The sequence below is a fragment of the Ylistrum balloti genome, unplaced genomic scaffold (genome assembly GCF_031769215.1).
Source record: "Ylistrum balloti isolate Yb309-2 unplaced genomic scaffold, AGI_CSIRO_Ybal_v1 Utg369806, whole genome shotgun sequence".
Lineage (NCBI taxonomy): Eukaryota > Metazoa > Mollusca > Bivalvia > Pectinida > Pectinidae > Ylistrum > Ylistrum balloti.
In genome coordinates, this window is record NW_026781981.1 from 149,464 (window position 1) to 165,692 (window position 16,229).

Consider the following 16,229-nt stretch of genomic DNA (forward strand, 5'->3'; position numbering starts at 1 on the left):
TCTTTATTAAACACAAATATTGTACATCTGATTGAGTCGTAGATGTGTACAGTAAGTCGGTCACATTCAGGAATCTTTCTACAAGTTCACATATATTATAATCTACCTAAAAAATTTATATCAAAAAGTTATACTTCATTCTCACAAAAACAATCAGTTATACTTCATTCTCACAAAAACAATCAGTTATACTTCATTCTCACAAAAACAAGCAGTTATACTTCATTCTCACAAAAACAATCAGTTATACTTCATTCTCACAAAAACAAGCAGTTATACTTCATTCTCACAAAAACAAGCAGTTATACTTCATTCTCACAAAAACAATCAGTTATACTTCATTCTCACAAAAACAATCAGTTATACTTCATTCTCACAAAAACAATCAGTTATACTTCATTCTCACAAAAACAAGCAGTTATACTTCATTCTCACAAAAACAAACAGTTATACTTCTTTCTCACAAAAACAATTTCATTCTCACAAAAACAAGCAGTTATACTTCATTCTCACAAAAACAAGCAGTTATGCTTCATTCTCACAAAAACAAGCAGTTATACTTCATTCACTTTGCCTTCCTTACTTTCACTTTACAAAGGAAAATAATTAGACAAAAATCTAACTAAATTGGATCAGTTCCAACTGATATCAAATTTTCAATTCCGTTTTCAGATAAAAACATTGCTTGTACTTTGGTGACCTGCTGCATATGGTATGTAAAGATCAACACAAATATGTCAGGTATTTCCAGAGTGTTTTTACACTCTCCCATTACCTGTATGGGATATGCTAGATTTCATGCCAGCTTTACTGGATTTCTTTATCTTTTATAAAAATATAAGTCGGCATGAAATTTGTTTGTCTGTAAAGTAGTATACATGTTTTCTAGACCAATGGAATTGCTAAAATACCAATGATTATTTCTGCATTCCATGAAAATTTTGCTATATGATAACCAAATTGAACAAGACATCACTTATGATAAAATTTCCCACAATGGATTACATACTTCCACTTGTCACAGAAATATCATTATTAAACACCTGAACTTTGCCACTATCACAACAGCTGAGAGACATCATTATTAAACACCTGAACTTTGCCACTATCACAACAGCTGAGAGACTTCATTATTAAACACATGAACTTTGCCACTATCACAACAGCTGAGAGACATTATCAAACACCTGAAATTGACCACTATCACAACAGCTGAGAGACATCATTATTAAACACATGAACTTTGCCACTATCACAACAGCTGAGAGACATCACTATTAAACACATGAACTTTGCCACTATCACAACAGCTGAGAGACATTATCAAACACCTGAAATTGACCGCTATCACAACAGCTGAGAGACATCATTATTAAACACATGAACTTTGCCACTATCACAACAGCTGAGAGACATTATCAAACACCTGAAATTGACCGCTATCACAACAGCTGAGAGACATCATTATTAAACACATGAACTTTGCCACTATCACAACAGCTGAGAGACATTATCAAACACCTGAAATTGACCACTATCACAACAGCTGAGAGACATCATTATTAAACACATGAACTTTGCCACTATCACAACAGCTGAGAGACATTATCAAACACCTGAAATTGACCACTATCACAACAGGTGAGAAACATAATTATTAAACACCTGAACTTTGCCACTATTACAACAGGTGAGAGACATCATTATTAAACACCTGAACTTTACCACTATCACAACAGCTGAGAGACATTATCAAACACCTGAAATTGACCACTATCACAACAGGTGAGAAACATCATTATTAAACACCTGAACTTTGCCACTATCACAACAGCTGAGAGACATCATTATTAAACACCTGAACTTTGCCACGATCACAACAGCTGAGAGATATTATTATTAAACACCTGAAATTTACCACCATGACTATCACATACTATTACATAAATGAAGGAGACTATAACAATACTAGATTTTAACGAAATTACACGACAAACAAATAATAACATATACAGTCAATTGGATAATCTGGTGGCACAGTGATAACACACTTGCTTTTTACTTAGCCGTTCTGGGTTTGATGCCCGAGGACAGACATGAAAAGGTAAGAGTTCAACTGCCCAACCACATGGGTTTTCCCACAGTACCCCAGTTTCCTCCCACAGTAAGACCCCTCACATGTTTCCATCTGGGCCAACAAGAGTGACTAGTATAAGTTTAAAATGATATTACCTAGTAATTCCAATATTGATTTCAAACTACTACACATACATAATTGATAAATAAGGAAAAGTTCCTTGATCTACAGAAGAATTTATTTCACTTCCCCATGGGATTTTAGACTTGGGTTTGGTACATAACAGTTATGTACTTATACAGCTATTTAATCCCGATACAGCCATTAATCTCCAGCTGATTAAAACACAGTACCGATTAAATATTGTTAGAATATTATAATCACTTACTTCTTTACCTTTACTAAAATCAAAACGTCATTTTTAAACAGATCACGAAGTCCAAACGATAACTCATTTTGGCTTGTAATAATGCCAATTATAAGTGTATCCGGTTTCTACGATTGAATTTAAAGACATGACTGACCATAAAAGACCGAGGTCATGTGATTAAAAGTATTCCTGTAACATGAGTATCATTTGTATACCTAATATATACCTAATTCAGAAATACAGTAAAGATTACGGAGTTTTTATTTCTACACTTGCCTTAAGGTACTTGTGTATATATATATATATATATATATATATGGATTTGGAAACTTTATACGATGGATTTTTTTTTATTGAAGAGATTAAAAATGAAGTCATATTACCCTCTTAAGCACTCAAAGTTGTACTTATAAACCACTCTTTTCTTTTTCCAAAAATAAAAGCAAGTCATTAATGAAACATAAACAAAAGCAAAGTTAATGAGTCAGATCAACTTCTGCCAATCCACATCATTATCATCATCAGGACTTTGTTTCCTTTTTAAATAGAAAGCCAATGATGTATCATATGAGAGATGTAAACATGAGAAAGACATTTAGCCACTCCTTCTAAGGTTTATGCTTTGTGACAAAGACTGGCTCCACGACTTAAAATGTTTTTACTATAATACGTGTTTGCTTACTTCATACTTTATACGTCTAAACAATTTCTGAACATCACAATCTGTTTTATAGTAAATATATGCTCTACAACAAGCCTTTGTTTCTTATGACTTTTAAGAGAGGATCATGACTTAGAATTAAAACTTTCCAGATTATCACATGTTTGCCCTGCAACATATTTGTTGTGATAATAAGTTCTGTTAAATCGCAAAGAAGATAAGAAAATAAACAAAGTTCTAGATGTTTAATGCTGTATTTACAGATCTTCAGGGAATCACTTAACTTATTTGTCCCGGAATTTTCAGACGCCTTCTTTGTTTATTACATAATTTTAAATTGTTTTTATTTACTGGTTTGAAGATAGTATTATATACAGCTCCTAATTACAATATTGAGATAAACTGCTTTGGAAATGGCTTTCAGGTTGTAGTTTGAAGACAGCTAATTGGCCATGCTTCTCAATATCCCTTAGGAATGTTCCTGATAAAACTGATTTAGTCTCACATCTTTCTCCTTCAGATGAAGGCAACATGTACTAATGTATGTTTTCTACAAGAACTTTGGAAATGACAAGTCTCTCTCTCTGAATTTACTAAATCAGCTGATTAACATCTAGAAATTGTTTGTTTACAATGATGAAGATGTAAAATTAACATTGCTAGAAACACAACAAAGGTTAGGTACAAATTACATCATAGTTTTAAAAATTTCACCAACACATCATAACACCCTTCAATACCATCAATCACAGCCCACCACAACTCACCTAGACCAGGAAAAGTTCGTCTTGCTACAGGTGACAAAGATATTTTGTTTTAAACTTAATTATTATACACAGCATCAATTAAAGTTTACCTGTGTTAAAATGAGTTTCATCAGATTTTTTTTCTAATTTCCAATGCATTGGTAAAGGAAGAATTAGATACATATATTGCTAAGATGACGGGTAGACGTTCATCAGAAATTTACAATAATAAGCAAAGGAAGTATTAGAGACACATTGCTAAGGTGATAGGTAGTTATTCCTTGGCTCAGAATTGTGCAGTTGACATAATACTCAATGATATCATAGCAGTTTACTATAAAGTTTATTCCACAAAGACTTGTTAAATTGAAGGCTTGATGGCCATCCTATCAGTTTTTATACATCTGAGAGAGTTTATTTAATTTATTTTATCATACACAGGGTCCAAGTTTTAATTCCGGTATGTTTATTTGTGTAATTAAACCTTTAGTTGGATTAATCTAGTAATTCTAAACTGCCCACCCCTGATACTGACCAATATTTATTTATAGGTGACCTTGAGTAGACCAGTAGACATTTGAGAGGATTATTGTGTATGACACAGGGATGACCTACAGATTATGGCCTCGCCCATATTTGGCCGTTAATACCTACATGTGGTCAACATATGTACTGAACTTCTGACGGATTCATTAAACATGAAAAAAATGAAAGATTCAATTTAGAAAAGAACAGATTAATATGGGACTTTAATAGATCTAATGACCGTAGCATCAGAAACAATAACATACCTTCTTCAAGAGAAACTTCCAAAATATCGTATAGATCTGCTGAAGATATTACAATGTTTTGCATGTGGACACTGCATCCAAGAGATTTTTAACCTTCATACTTTTCCATCTGTGTTTTAAGTTTTCACCAACAAAGTGTTTTTGTCCAATTCAAGCGTCAGAAATACCTCGACCATTTAAACACCTTTCATATAATGTCCATATGTGCCATTGTTGTTATATAGCGATTGCGTTCGATCTAAGATGCCAACCACTGATAAATATTTCATAAAGAGGCCATTCAAGGGCGGACAAATACCTTTCACATAGGCCCACTCAAATAGCATGACTGAATAGGTTATCCTTATCTTCTCAAAAGACACAGTGAAAGTTATTTAACGTTTTCTACAAATCATGTTTAAAAATACAGATTTCTCAAAGGAGAACACCTTCATTAACACATTTATAACACGTTAAATCTAGATGTGTTTTTATGGTAATTGAGTTTGGCTCATGTTTAGGTCCAAATGTTGTTTATGTGGAACTTTTATCAACTAATGCCTAGAATTTAGACAGAGTGTGTATTGACTAAAAGAATTTGCCACAGAATTTGTATCTCAAGTCAAAGAGTTATTGATTTGAATCACTTAGATGATAACAGGAGATTGAAATATCCTGACAAATCAGTTGAACCAAAGAGTATTAATGAAAAATCAATTAAGTTCAGAGAAATGAGTGAAGTTTGCACGCTGTTACCATCTTAAAGAGATTTTTTACGGTAAAACATTGAAAAGGTTGCAATACATTTTAAATCAAATATATTTAATTTCTCAAGGTAACAGATAATACTAATGTAAAATTCGGTTTCAGCATCTTGTACCCAGGGGAAGTAGGACGGGATTGTTGACAGTGGGCACTTAATAAATATAGAGCTGTATACATCGATGTACAACCCCTATATTAGAAATTTCCTGTTGGCCTGGTATTGCATATTAGATTGTTTAGTACCCATGAAGCAGTATTCATGTACCTACATTGACGTTATGTTCTTCCGTTTTAGTATTGACGAACACATTAAATGCCGAGCTAGAGATTGACGGCACATTCCGGAGAGATCAATACACCATACATATGTTAATGAATTTTAAAGCAAACAAAGATATATATTCAGTTGAAATTGGGACAGCTTTTTACCTGTCACACCTAAAAGCTAGACCCAGTGTAACTGTCCAGTTGTTCTTAACTTTCTAAATATGATATCGAAAAATGTTTAAAGCATCTTTAAAATTTCATACTTTTGTTAAAATAATTAATAAGGTATTTACATGCACAAATCACCTCTGAAATTGTAGTAATATATACATTAATTGAATGATAAAATAAAATCCAGTATTTAAACTGGGACTAACAAGACTTGGGACACCAGTGGGCAGGTGAGACAAGGTGAGGCTGACGAGCCCAGACATGTACCAGTTTTAGGTAATTCCTACCTGTAATTTTAGCCTATAAATCCATTTACAGATATAAGGGCAATCTTATGTTTATGACCTAAAGTGCAGTTTGGCACACACAGACAAATTTATCCTCAACCAAACCATTCACTAGACAATTTGTATGAATATGTTTGGGACGTTGAATATCCAAAGTCAATTTTAATGTTGTGAAGAACATTGCTAATATACATACTATTAACGAAACTTATCAATTAGCAAACTAATTCCATTTAAACATGAATAAGGAAATCAGGTTAACTCTACATCTAAAGACTTAATTGGTAGCAAACATTCGTAAATAAAAGTTTGATTAATGTGTGACAAATTACAGTTCATAGTGTCCTGGGGTTCACACACGAAACACAATAATTGTTCAATGCATTTTCCCCATTTTTCGTAATTATCATGTCTTTATTGTAAGTCAGGTATTCTCTAACCTTCTGAAGATATTGAACAGACATAAATATGCATTTCAAATTTTTTGATGTCCTTGCCTTTTCATCACTTAGATATAGACATATGCATAATGCATTCTTTAAAAAACTAAGACATTCTAAAGTACAGTAACATATGAACCTTTGATATCATCTACAATGATATGTAACATCTACCTGTTTTCTTCTTAATATAACAATCAATTAGTTAAATGTGATAAAAATATTTCATATATTTGACATGACACTAGATGGGGAAGTAAAAGACTATATATTTTCCTCATGACAATGATTAACACCTGCTTTTCCTACCTGTATAATGCGATTACTATCTACCATAACATAATGAAAGGCAATCTTGTATGATGATAAATTATGGAGCAATTTGTTACTATTTAAGAAGTCAGCAACATCTACTACAGGAAGCAGTCCCACCAGGGTAATGTCTGCCCTTTCACCTTTGCTATGTCTAGACTTAGATATATCGAAATAAAAGGTTTACTGGTGATAATATAACATGACCACCACAAAGTGGTCAGGTGACACAGTAGTAATGCATTCTCTATTGGGTCACCTGCCAAACCATATAGGTCATCCCCAGGTACTTCTTTTTCCTCCCACAGTACCTCACACACACTGCCATCCAGGCCAACAAGATTAATATGTATAAGTTAGAATAATTGAACAGAATAATGCTATGACGTAATGACTGTAGTATTATCATGGTTTTGCACTTACCAACAGACATTGGACTGGCATATCCCAATGACCCCTGGAAGGGTGACGGCGACTTGACCCCACGGTTCATCTGCATGACCTGTGGTTGTTGCAATGACTGCATTGACCCTGTGGTGGCCTGACTTGGGGTCGGTGAGTTTGAATGTAACGTAACCCGTGCCCCGAGGCGTAACTGGTCAATAGTGAGTTCAGCACTGGCATACTTAGACAGAAGTTTATCATAGTCTTTTTGAAGTTGCTGAACCAGCTCTGTTGCTTGTTTTCTCTTGTGGAATTCCTGATTCAGTTTTGATGACAGCTCATTTTTCGATTTGTCAGAGGTAGAATTCTGGGCCTCGCTTTCATGTTCTTCAAGTTGTACACGAGACAGGTCTGATACAGACATGTGTTTGGGTTTAATGGGACCAGGTTTGGCAGCGATATTGGTGGTACTTTTACTTTTGACCCGATAAGACTGACTAACCTCAGTAGAATTGGGTTTTGGTAGCAGACGTTTTGGCATTTTGTCTGGCGTTGACTTATCTGCAGATCTAACAGGCTGAAGTTCAGAATCCTGGAAAAAGCTTTCCTGTGATCTAGCTTTTGAAAGTGATGAGTTGTCTTCCCTTGAAGTATTATGTGATGACCTTTGCCTTGACCTGGCTGACAATATTTCAGATGCTGCTGACCTCTGACTGGCAACAGAATCTGGTCTTGTAATTTCTGATTGGCTAGTGTTTCGTGGTGTCAGTGACCCTGGTCGAGCTTCTTGGTGAGACTCTGAGAACACTCCTGTGGATACAGGTGTTAAAGAACCATCCCTACTGGTACGGGATGTATAAGAATGGGTACTTAGAAATGAATCGTTGTGGTCAAAAGATCTCTCCTCACGTGACCCTGGGCGTCTAGGCAACTGATTTGTTTGTCCTCTTTGTCCATTTGAATGGTTGCTCATGAAAGAATCATTATGATCAAATGATTTGTCACTTCCTCTAGAATGTGGTCTCCTTGACAACTGACCTTTCTTGTCATGCGGCGTGTTAGAGCGACTTCCATCATGACTCTGACGACTTCCTGACCTACTGCCAAAACTAGGTGTCAGCATGGACGGCGTATCTCTCTCAGTCCCATAGGCACGCCTTTTGGCTGGCTTTGGAGCGTCAGATATTCTACTAGTTATATTGAATATCTCGTCATCATCTCCAGTCCTCTGGGACTCCTCAAAGTCTATACTATCAGCATCTCTCACATCAAAATCCAATTCCTGGTCAGGATCACTCACTCTTTCATTGTAGTATTTCAATGCTTCCTCTGGAGAAATTTCGGGAAAAGATCGACTACTTATTGTTCGGGCGGAACTTGCTGTGTTTGGTCTTGTATGCGTTTGACGTTCTTCAGGTGGTTCATATTCTTCACGATTATCTCCCTTGTCACCATGGAAACCTCCAATGCCTGGACTTCTGATTGGAGTTTTCTTCAATAAGTTATCAAAAGAATTGTTGGGTTCGGGAGAATATTCAATATCTTCCCTTGACACATGATCTTCTAATATTTCAAACTCATCGAGAGAAGCCAGAGGTTCAGCTAATTCTGCACCATCAATTAAAACACCAAGTTCCTCCAACTGTTTATAATAATCCGAATCAAATAATTCCTTGTTTCCTGAATCAGTTGTACTTTTGAAATTATCATTTGTATCATCAAACGTTAATGAGTGTTCAAAGCTGCTTCTACTGCTAAGTGCACTCTGAAGATCACTTTGGAGTTTACCAGATGGTGACCGAACATTTCCATTGTCATAACCAGTGTCTCTGTCAAAACTGTTCCTGAACGCATCCCCCTCAAAACTGAGGTCATCTTTGGATGCCTCAAGGTCACTGATGTTCACGCGACTGTCCTCTAAAGCCTCATAGCTAGGGTAGGATTGAAGGTCAAACTGACGGATGGTTGATGTGCTTCCACCCGACTGCTTGTCTCCACCTAGTCCAGAATCTGTCCAGTGGGTAGTAGAACTGCGAGAGGTGTACTTACTCTGAGCATCAAAATCATCTCTTACTATCCCATCATCGTCAATAAGTATACCACCAGCTAAAATGAGAAAAGAAAATTGGTTAGAAAATGAGCAAGGTTAAATGTGAACTGGAGCTATTAAATACTTTAGTAAAATGACAAAAAAGGAATTTAGTTCTAGTAATATATAACATCGAGTCCTAGTAATATATGATTTCAATCATTTTATCTACCCTTCATGTGATTTTCTTTGAAAGCAAAATCACTTTATCTGCCTAAATGACATGAAATTTGAAATCCTTTTAATTCTTATACCCTAAGTTATATGAGATTCCACCATGGACAGGCCAATAACTGACTTTACTTCAGCCTTTAGTAAATAAATTATAGAGACTTGTATAAGAGAAGCAGGGCCCAGTTCAACTGTTCAACTATTGAATAATGATCAGGTTTCTACTCATATAACACAAGAACACAGTCCTAAAAACAAGCAACACATTTACATCGTTTAGAAATTTTCTGCTGGTTGTAAATTGCTTACTTTAACAAATAATATTTCTATTTTCATGTACACTGATTTGGTTGAAAAAGCAAACTAACATCCGATTGGCTATGTCTTTTCATTTTCATGCATACAATGTTACAAAATATTACCAATTTGTCAATATACGTTGAACTTTATGTATTGCAAACAAGACAGGAGCAGACGGTCGATGACCATTATAATGCTTCACTGCTCTTTGGTATTATTTTATTCTAATTTGAGCCCCTTATATATTTATACATATGAGACTAGTTTGTAGAGTTGTAATGACTGTCAACAGATCACCATAATCAAGGGCTCAGCTTAATTATTTATAACCAACACTGAAATACCCTTAGTAGATGGAAAATGCAGTGTATCTCCCACAGCAATAACTTGCTCCATCACCATGGAGATGTAATGCACAAGACTATTCACTCCATAATCAACTATTAACTAACTATACACAAAAAGAACAGTAAACAGCCATTTTTTGTATAATATAATGGTCCTGGGCAATTAAAGTCACTTCAACATACCTTGTACATCAATAATTAATATCACAACATAATGTGTTGAACATATGTTGACAACAACAAAACTACATCGGTTGCCCCATTTTAGCAACAATAGATGTCAATTGGAGAAATACTATTTAAGGTCAGACAGACATATGTTTACATCTTAATATTTACAGATAAAATCTTTTTTCATTCACAGAATTCCTGGAAATGTTTTCTTCACAAATTTAAAGTAAGCTTTGATAATCTGGCCACCCATATTATAGGAGGGTTTTGGGAGAACATTATATTAGGTATCAATTAGTCTGTATGCTTAACCAGGACAAAAAAAAATTCTATAAGATCCAGAAGTATCGTTTTAAGTTTACAGATATACTCCCCGCTATATGAAGTGTTTGTTTAAATATAGACCTAATATCTAGCTAAGTCTCTCTGTATTATATATAAACACATTTCTACAAAGTCAATAAAATCTCTCTTCGGTGTGTGTCTGGATTATGCCTAAGTTACTCTGTAACAATACAATACAACCTGGTAATTTGATTTTCAGCACTGCTGATCTGACCTACAAAGGGATATATGTTTATATATAAACTCCGATCCATAATGTCTTTCTTACAGAACAACATTAAGTTAAGAATTTAATAGTGAAATCGCTGTTTTTGAAATTCAGTATGTCATTGCCATCAATTAAATGTAATTATAAAAACTCCTTTTTTGATATTCATCTACAATCTGGACCATCAGCATAAACTTGTTTTTGGACAAACAGAATTTCATAATTCTAAGAATCACTTCTAAACACCTTAAGCCTCTCAGAGCCAACATAAAGTCCCTGAGTTAGTAAAAACAGGATACTGACTACAAGAAGTTTTAATATTGTATTGTTTTACACTTTGAGAATCCATAGATTAATAAATGCCAAACCCTTCGACCATTATATACACATCAGTGTTTTATCATGGTAAACTTAAAAGTTATCATACTAACAACTGTAACAGCTGAAGCTAGTTCACATGTACTGGAATCCTCCATGATAGGGGATATGACAAATTTGACATGAAACCGGTATATATTTTGAATCTAGAATCAGGTGTAAAAACTACTATCACAAAGTTGTTATATCTGAAGCTGATGTTGCCATGTGTCCAGATTCAAAATTTTCGTACTTTTTACTTTCCCTAGTTTCAAAATATTTCTAGTTTGGGTTTTGAGTATAAGACACCAAAATTCACTACTTTTTACTTATCTTTACTTTCTACAAACCTTTAAACTCCAAATTTCGTTATGTTTTACATACTTTTAGATTCCAAATTTCATTTCTTTTTACCTACATGTACCTTCACGTTGGCCTGTTTCCTTCATTATTACCTTACCTGTTCAGGTATACACTCAAAGTTGCTGACTTTGAAGAGTTAAGAGTCTCCAACATTATAAAGCCTACAAACGATTTCCATCCAGTTTATGACATCTTATATTATATGTACAACATGATAAGTGTGGAGAGGTTTATATCTCAAAGTACAGGGTATATCAGGTCGCCACTAACAGATGTCAACACATACATATATAACATATGGAGTGATAAATTTTGGATGACATTTTCCCCAATATCAGAATACTGTGGTCGACTCTGTGTAATAAAGGATTTGATACCAGACAGAGATCTAACCAGTTTTATGTCACCAACAAATCTTTAATGGCATTATAATGAATTTTCCAACAAAAACCTCAAATATAGTCCACTAATGAAATATCTGAATTTTTTCATTAGTTTGTGAAAGTTCAATCTAATAGTATTAGTTTTAAATATCGTAAATCGTATTCATCATTTTTTTTTTATATTATTTCAATTCAAATACAAAATAATTTATCTATACTCCACTTTATACTGTATATTCAAGATACATAAGTTTCGAAGAAACTGCCATCTTACCTTTTTCACAAGACTGTCATGTTCTTTAGAACAACCTTATACTGTAACATGCAGGCCTCTATCCCTTACACTATAACTAGTAACGCACAGAATACTGGTCTCCGAGTCAACTGACTTATCTCCCAGTAAATTCTTCATTTAAACATTGAATGGATGAGCATGCAGTAGGCCTTCGGGTCAGATTTAGAGGAAAGTCTATTACAGAAGTAGTACAAACACAGAAGAAGCTTTAAAGACAGCGAGTCACAGAACGAAGTGTGTGATAGTAGTAGCTTCAATGGTTGGTCATGATCAATCCTGTTTAGATTTTTTTAATCTCATTGATTGTCATTGACACTGTGAGAAACAGTGCCTTAGTTAGCCTGAAACCTTGCAATAAAAAAATCTTTCAGAAAACAAAATCTTTAACGTTTGCACAAATTGTTAATCTATTAAACCAACTCATTTACAGATGTACAGATATTAGTTTCTCTGTGAAATTATATTTCAAAGCTAGGAAATAAAACTGGATAAAACATTGAGAAGCTGTAATTCAGACACCAAAGCTGACAAATATCTGTAAAACAGTCTACTGACCAGTCAGTGAAAAGATTATGTTATATCAGTGTGAAAACTGGTCAGGTTTAAATTCAGTCAAGTTCCATAGAAAAATGGCCACAATTCAATAAACATTTCCAGTATACATAAAAACACTTCAAGTACAAAGTAAACATTGGAGGGCAGAAATACACATTGAGATCAAAGTTGTGTCAGCACTTAAACAACTAGGTAGTTATTAATATGTACACCTGTAGAAGTTTACGATGCTTAAGATATATCTGGTGCATTAGGTCCCCATGGGTCTTTACATACAAAATTCATGTTGACCTCATTTTAGAACAACAGAAGTATGTCTGAATCAACCATGACTCTTAGAATGCCAAAAGACATGCTAATGGGTGTATGGATGTTTCCACACCGTGATTGTTTGAACCACTATAAGAATTGTTAACAAAGTTGCTTATCTAGCAGATTTTAAACAAATAATCAAATCCTTAACAGAAAATGTTAGGATCTTTATCAGTCCAACTGTGCATGTGCTTGAAACTTTGTAGAAGTATTGAGGCAAACCAAATGAGGCCAATGTCAGGACCTCCAAACTTTGAAGGAGCCTATTTAGTTCTACCTGAAAATGTCACATACTGTAAACTTTTACATAGCAGTGTAATAGGTCTGTCTACAGTACTATAGTTCTCCCTGATAATGTCACATACTGTAAACTTTTACATAGCAGTGTAATAGGTCTGTCTACAGTACTATAGTTCTCCCTGATAATGTCACATACTGTAAACTTTTACATAGCAGTGTAATAATTCTCTCTATAGTACTATAATTTTCCCTGATAATGTCACATATTGTAAACTTTTACATAGCAGTGTAATAGGTCTGTCTACAGTACTATAGTTCTCCCTGATAATGTCACATATTGTAAACTTTTACATAGCAGTGTAATAGGTCTGTCTACAGTACTATAGTTCTCCCTGATAATGTCACATATTGTAAACTTTTACATAGCAGTGTAATAGGTATGTCTACAGTACTATAGTTCTCCCTGATAATGTCACATACTGTAAACTTTTACATAGCAATGTAATAGGTCTGTCTACAGTACTATAGTTCTCCCTGATAATGTCACATACTGTAAACTTTTACATAGCAGTGTAATAGGTCTGTCTACAGTACTTTAGTTCTCCCTGATAATGTCACATACTGTAAACTTTTACATAGTAGTGTAATAGGTCTGTCTAAGTACTATAGTTCTCCCTGATAATGTCACATACTGTAAACTTTTGCATAGCAGTGTAATAGGTCTGTCTACAGTAGTATAGTTCTCCCTGATAATGTCACATATTGTAAACTTTCACATAGCAGTGTAATAGGTCTGTCTAAGTACTATAGTTCTGCCTGTTATGTCACTTATTATATAAAGTTTTACATAGCAGTGTAATAGGTCTGTCTGACAACAATAACCCATTGTAATAGTCTGATATTGATCTGTACTAACGTAACAGTGTCTATATGTCCATACACAGATAAACACTTACACTAAACCTACCCATTATAGTAGTATCGAGAACATCTATAATATTGATTCATATCTCAACAGGTACAGTATACACCTGTAAACAAGTACAACATTAAAACTAATATTTACATCTATCACGTGGTCAACCAATCAAATTTTGATGTTTTGTAGTGAATTTTTGAAATTTTCAAAATCCACTGTCATGTTTCAAATGTTATTTGACGCACCTAAGATTCTCAACAACATTCCATTAAACTGCAAATTGCAATGTGTTGCCATAAGTATGCATAACTTGGCAGTAATGAATCCCGTTTCACTGATTATGATAACCCATTTTTGTCAGATGAGAACATATACTCACATGAAGCAGAGTCTCGAAGGATTCCATCATCATCAAGGTCAAAATCGTCACTGTATCCAAGGAATGCCATGGTTACGGTGTCAGAGCCTGAGGATTATCATCACTGGATAATGAATGGTCAGTACTTAATCTCTCTATATATAGCCTGTCCCTGATGACCATTGGTCATTCTGTTATCTGTAATGGAAAATAGTGATCAGGTTAGTAACAATTAATGGATTACCAAACCATTAACGTTCAACACACATAATGGTAAATACTCTTCAGTTTGATGAACGTCACATATTTCAACACACATAATGGTCCAACTATATATAAATACTCTTTCACTTTGTTTGATGAATCAGTCACATATTTCTGTACCTGTTACAGGTACTGTATGTATCCAGTAATAACCACAAGTCTGGAACCAAGTCCAACTATATATAATCACTCACTTCCAGGACATACTGGTGGCAGTCAACAAAGACTGTCAGTCAACAAATCACTGGTGGCAGTCAACAAGACTGTCACTCACTTCCAGGACATCCTCTACTTTGTTCAACAGAGATCATTTTAATGAGCCCACCATCTGATTTTGAGTAGGATGTGATCATGTGTTGGCCACCTAGACTTATAAGGATGAAAACAGTAAATGCTTGTCAATGTTGACAGTTTTTTTTCATAAATCTTCATCACAGATATAGGACATATATTTCAAAGACTGTCACTCATCAGGACATCACACCAAAGACTCACTCACTATCAGGACATCACTGGTGGCAATCAACAGAGACTATCACTCACTTTCAGGACATCACTGGTGGTAGTCAACAGAGACTGTCACTCACTATCAGGACATCACTGGTGGCAGTCAACAGAGACTGTCACTCACTTTCAGGACATCACTGGTGGCAGTCAACAGAGACTGTCACTCGCTATCAGGACATCACTGGTGGCAGTCAACAGAGACTGTCACTCACTATAAGGACATCATGGGTGGCAATCAACAGAGACTGTCACTCACTATCAGGACATCACTGGTGGCAGTCAACAGAGACTGTCACTCACTATCAGGACATCACTGGTGGCAGTCAACAGAGACTGTCACTCACTATCAGGACATCACAGGTGGCAGTCAACAAAGACTGCTGCTCACTTTCAGGACATCACTGGTGACTGTCAACAAAAACTGCCTCTCACTATCAGGACATCACTGGTGGCAGTCAACAGAGACTGTCACTCACTATCAGGACATCACTGGTGGCAGTCAACAAAGACTGTCACTCACTATCAGGACATCACTGGTGGCAGTCAACAGAGACTGTCACTCACTATCAGGACATCACTGGTGGTAGTCAACAGAGACTGTCACTCACTATCAGGACATCACTGGTGGCAGTCAACAGAGACTGTCACTCCCTATCAGGACATCAACACACCAAGATGTTTACCCACACATTTAGGATGATGTTCCACTGACAACTAGTATAGGAGATAAGACCCCAGACAATTTTTTAATTTGTTATAGGTCAAAGGTCACTTTCTTTTTGATACATGATCCCA

The 16,229-nt window shown here is 35.1% G+C and overlaps 1 protein-coding gene across 1 annotated transcript in view; it reads right to left on the reverse strand.

Moving 5' to 3' along the window:
* LOC132544669 (uncharacterized) overlaps window positions 1-14,754 on the reverse strand; it is a 37,505-nt gene extending 22,751 nt beyond the window's left edge. The window contains exons 1-3 of the mRNA XM_060208292.1: window positions 14,685-14,754; window positions 8,331-9,356; window positions 7,290-8,195 (exon numbers count right to left, since the gene is read on the reverse strand). Of these exons, the coding sequence (XP_060064275.1) occupies window positions 7,290-8,195; window positions 8,331-9,356; window positions 14,685-14,754 (2,002 nt within the window). The remainder of the gene's footprint in view (window positions 1-7,289; window positions 8,196-8,330; window positions 9,357-14,684) is intronic.
* Between the last annotated feature and the right edge of the window lie 1,475 nt (window positions 14,755-16,229).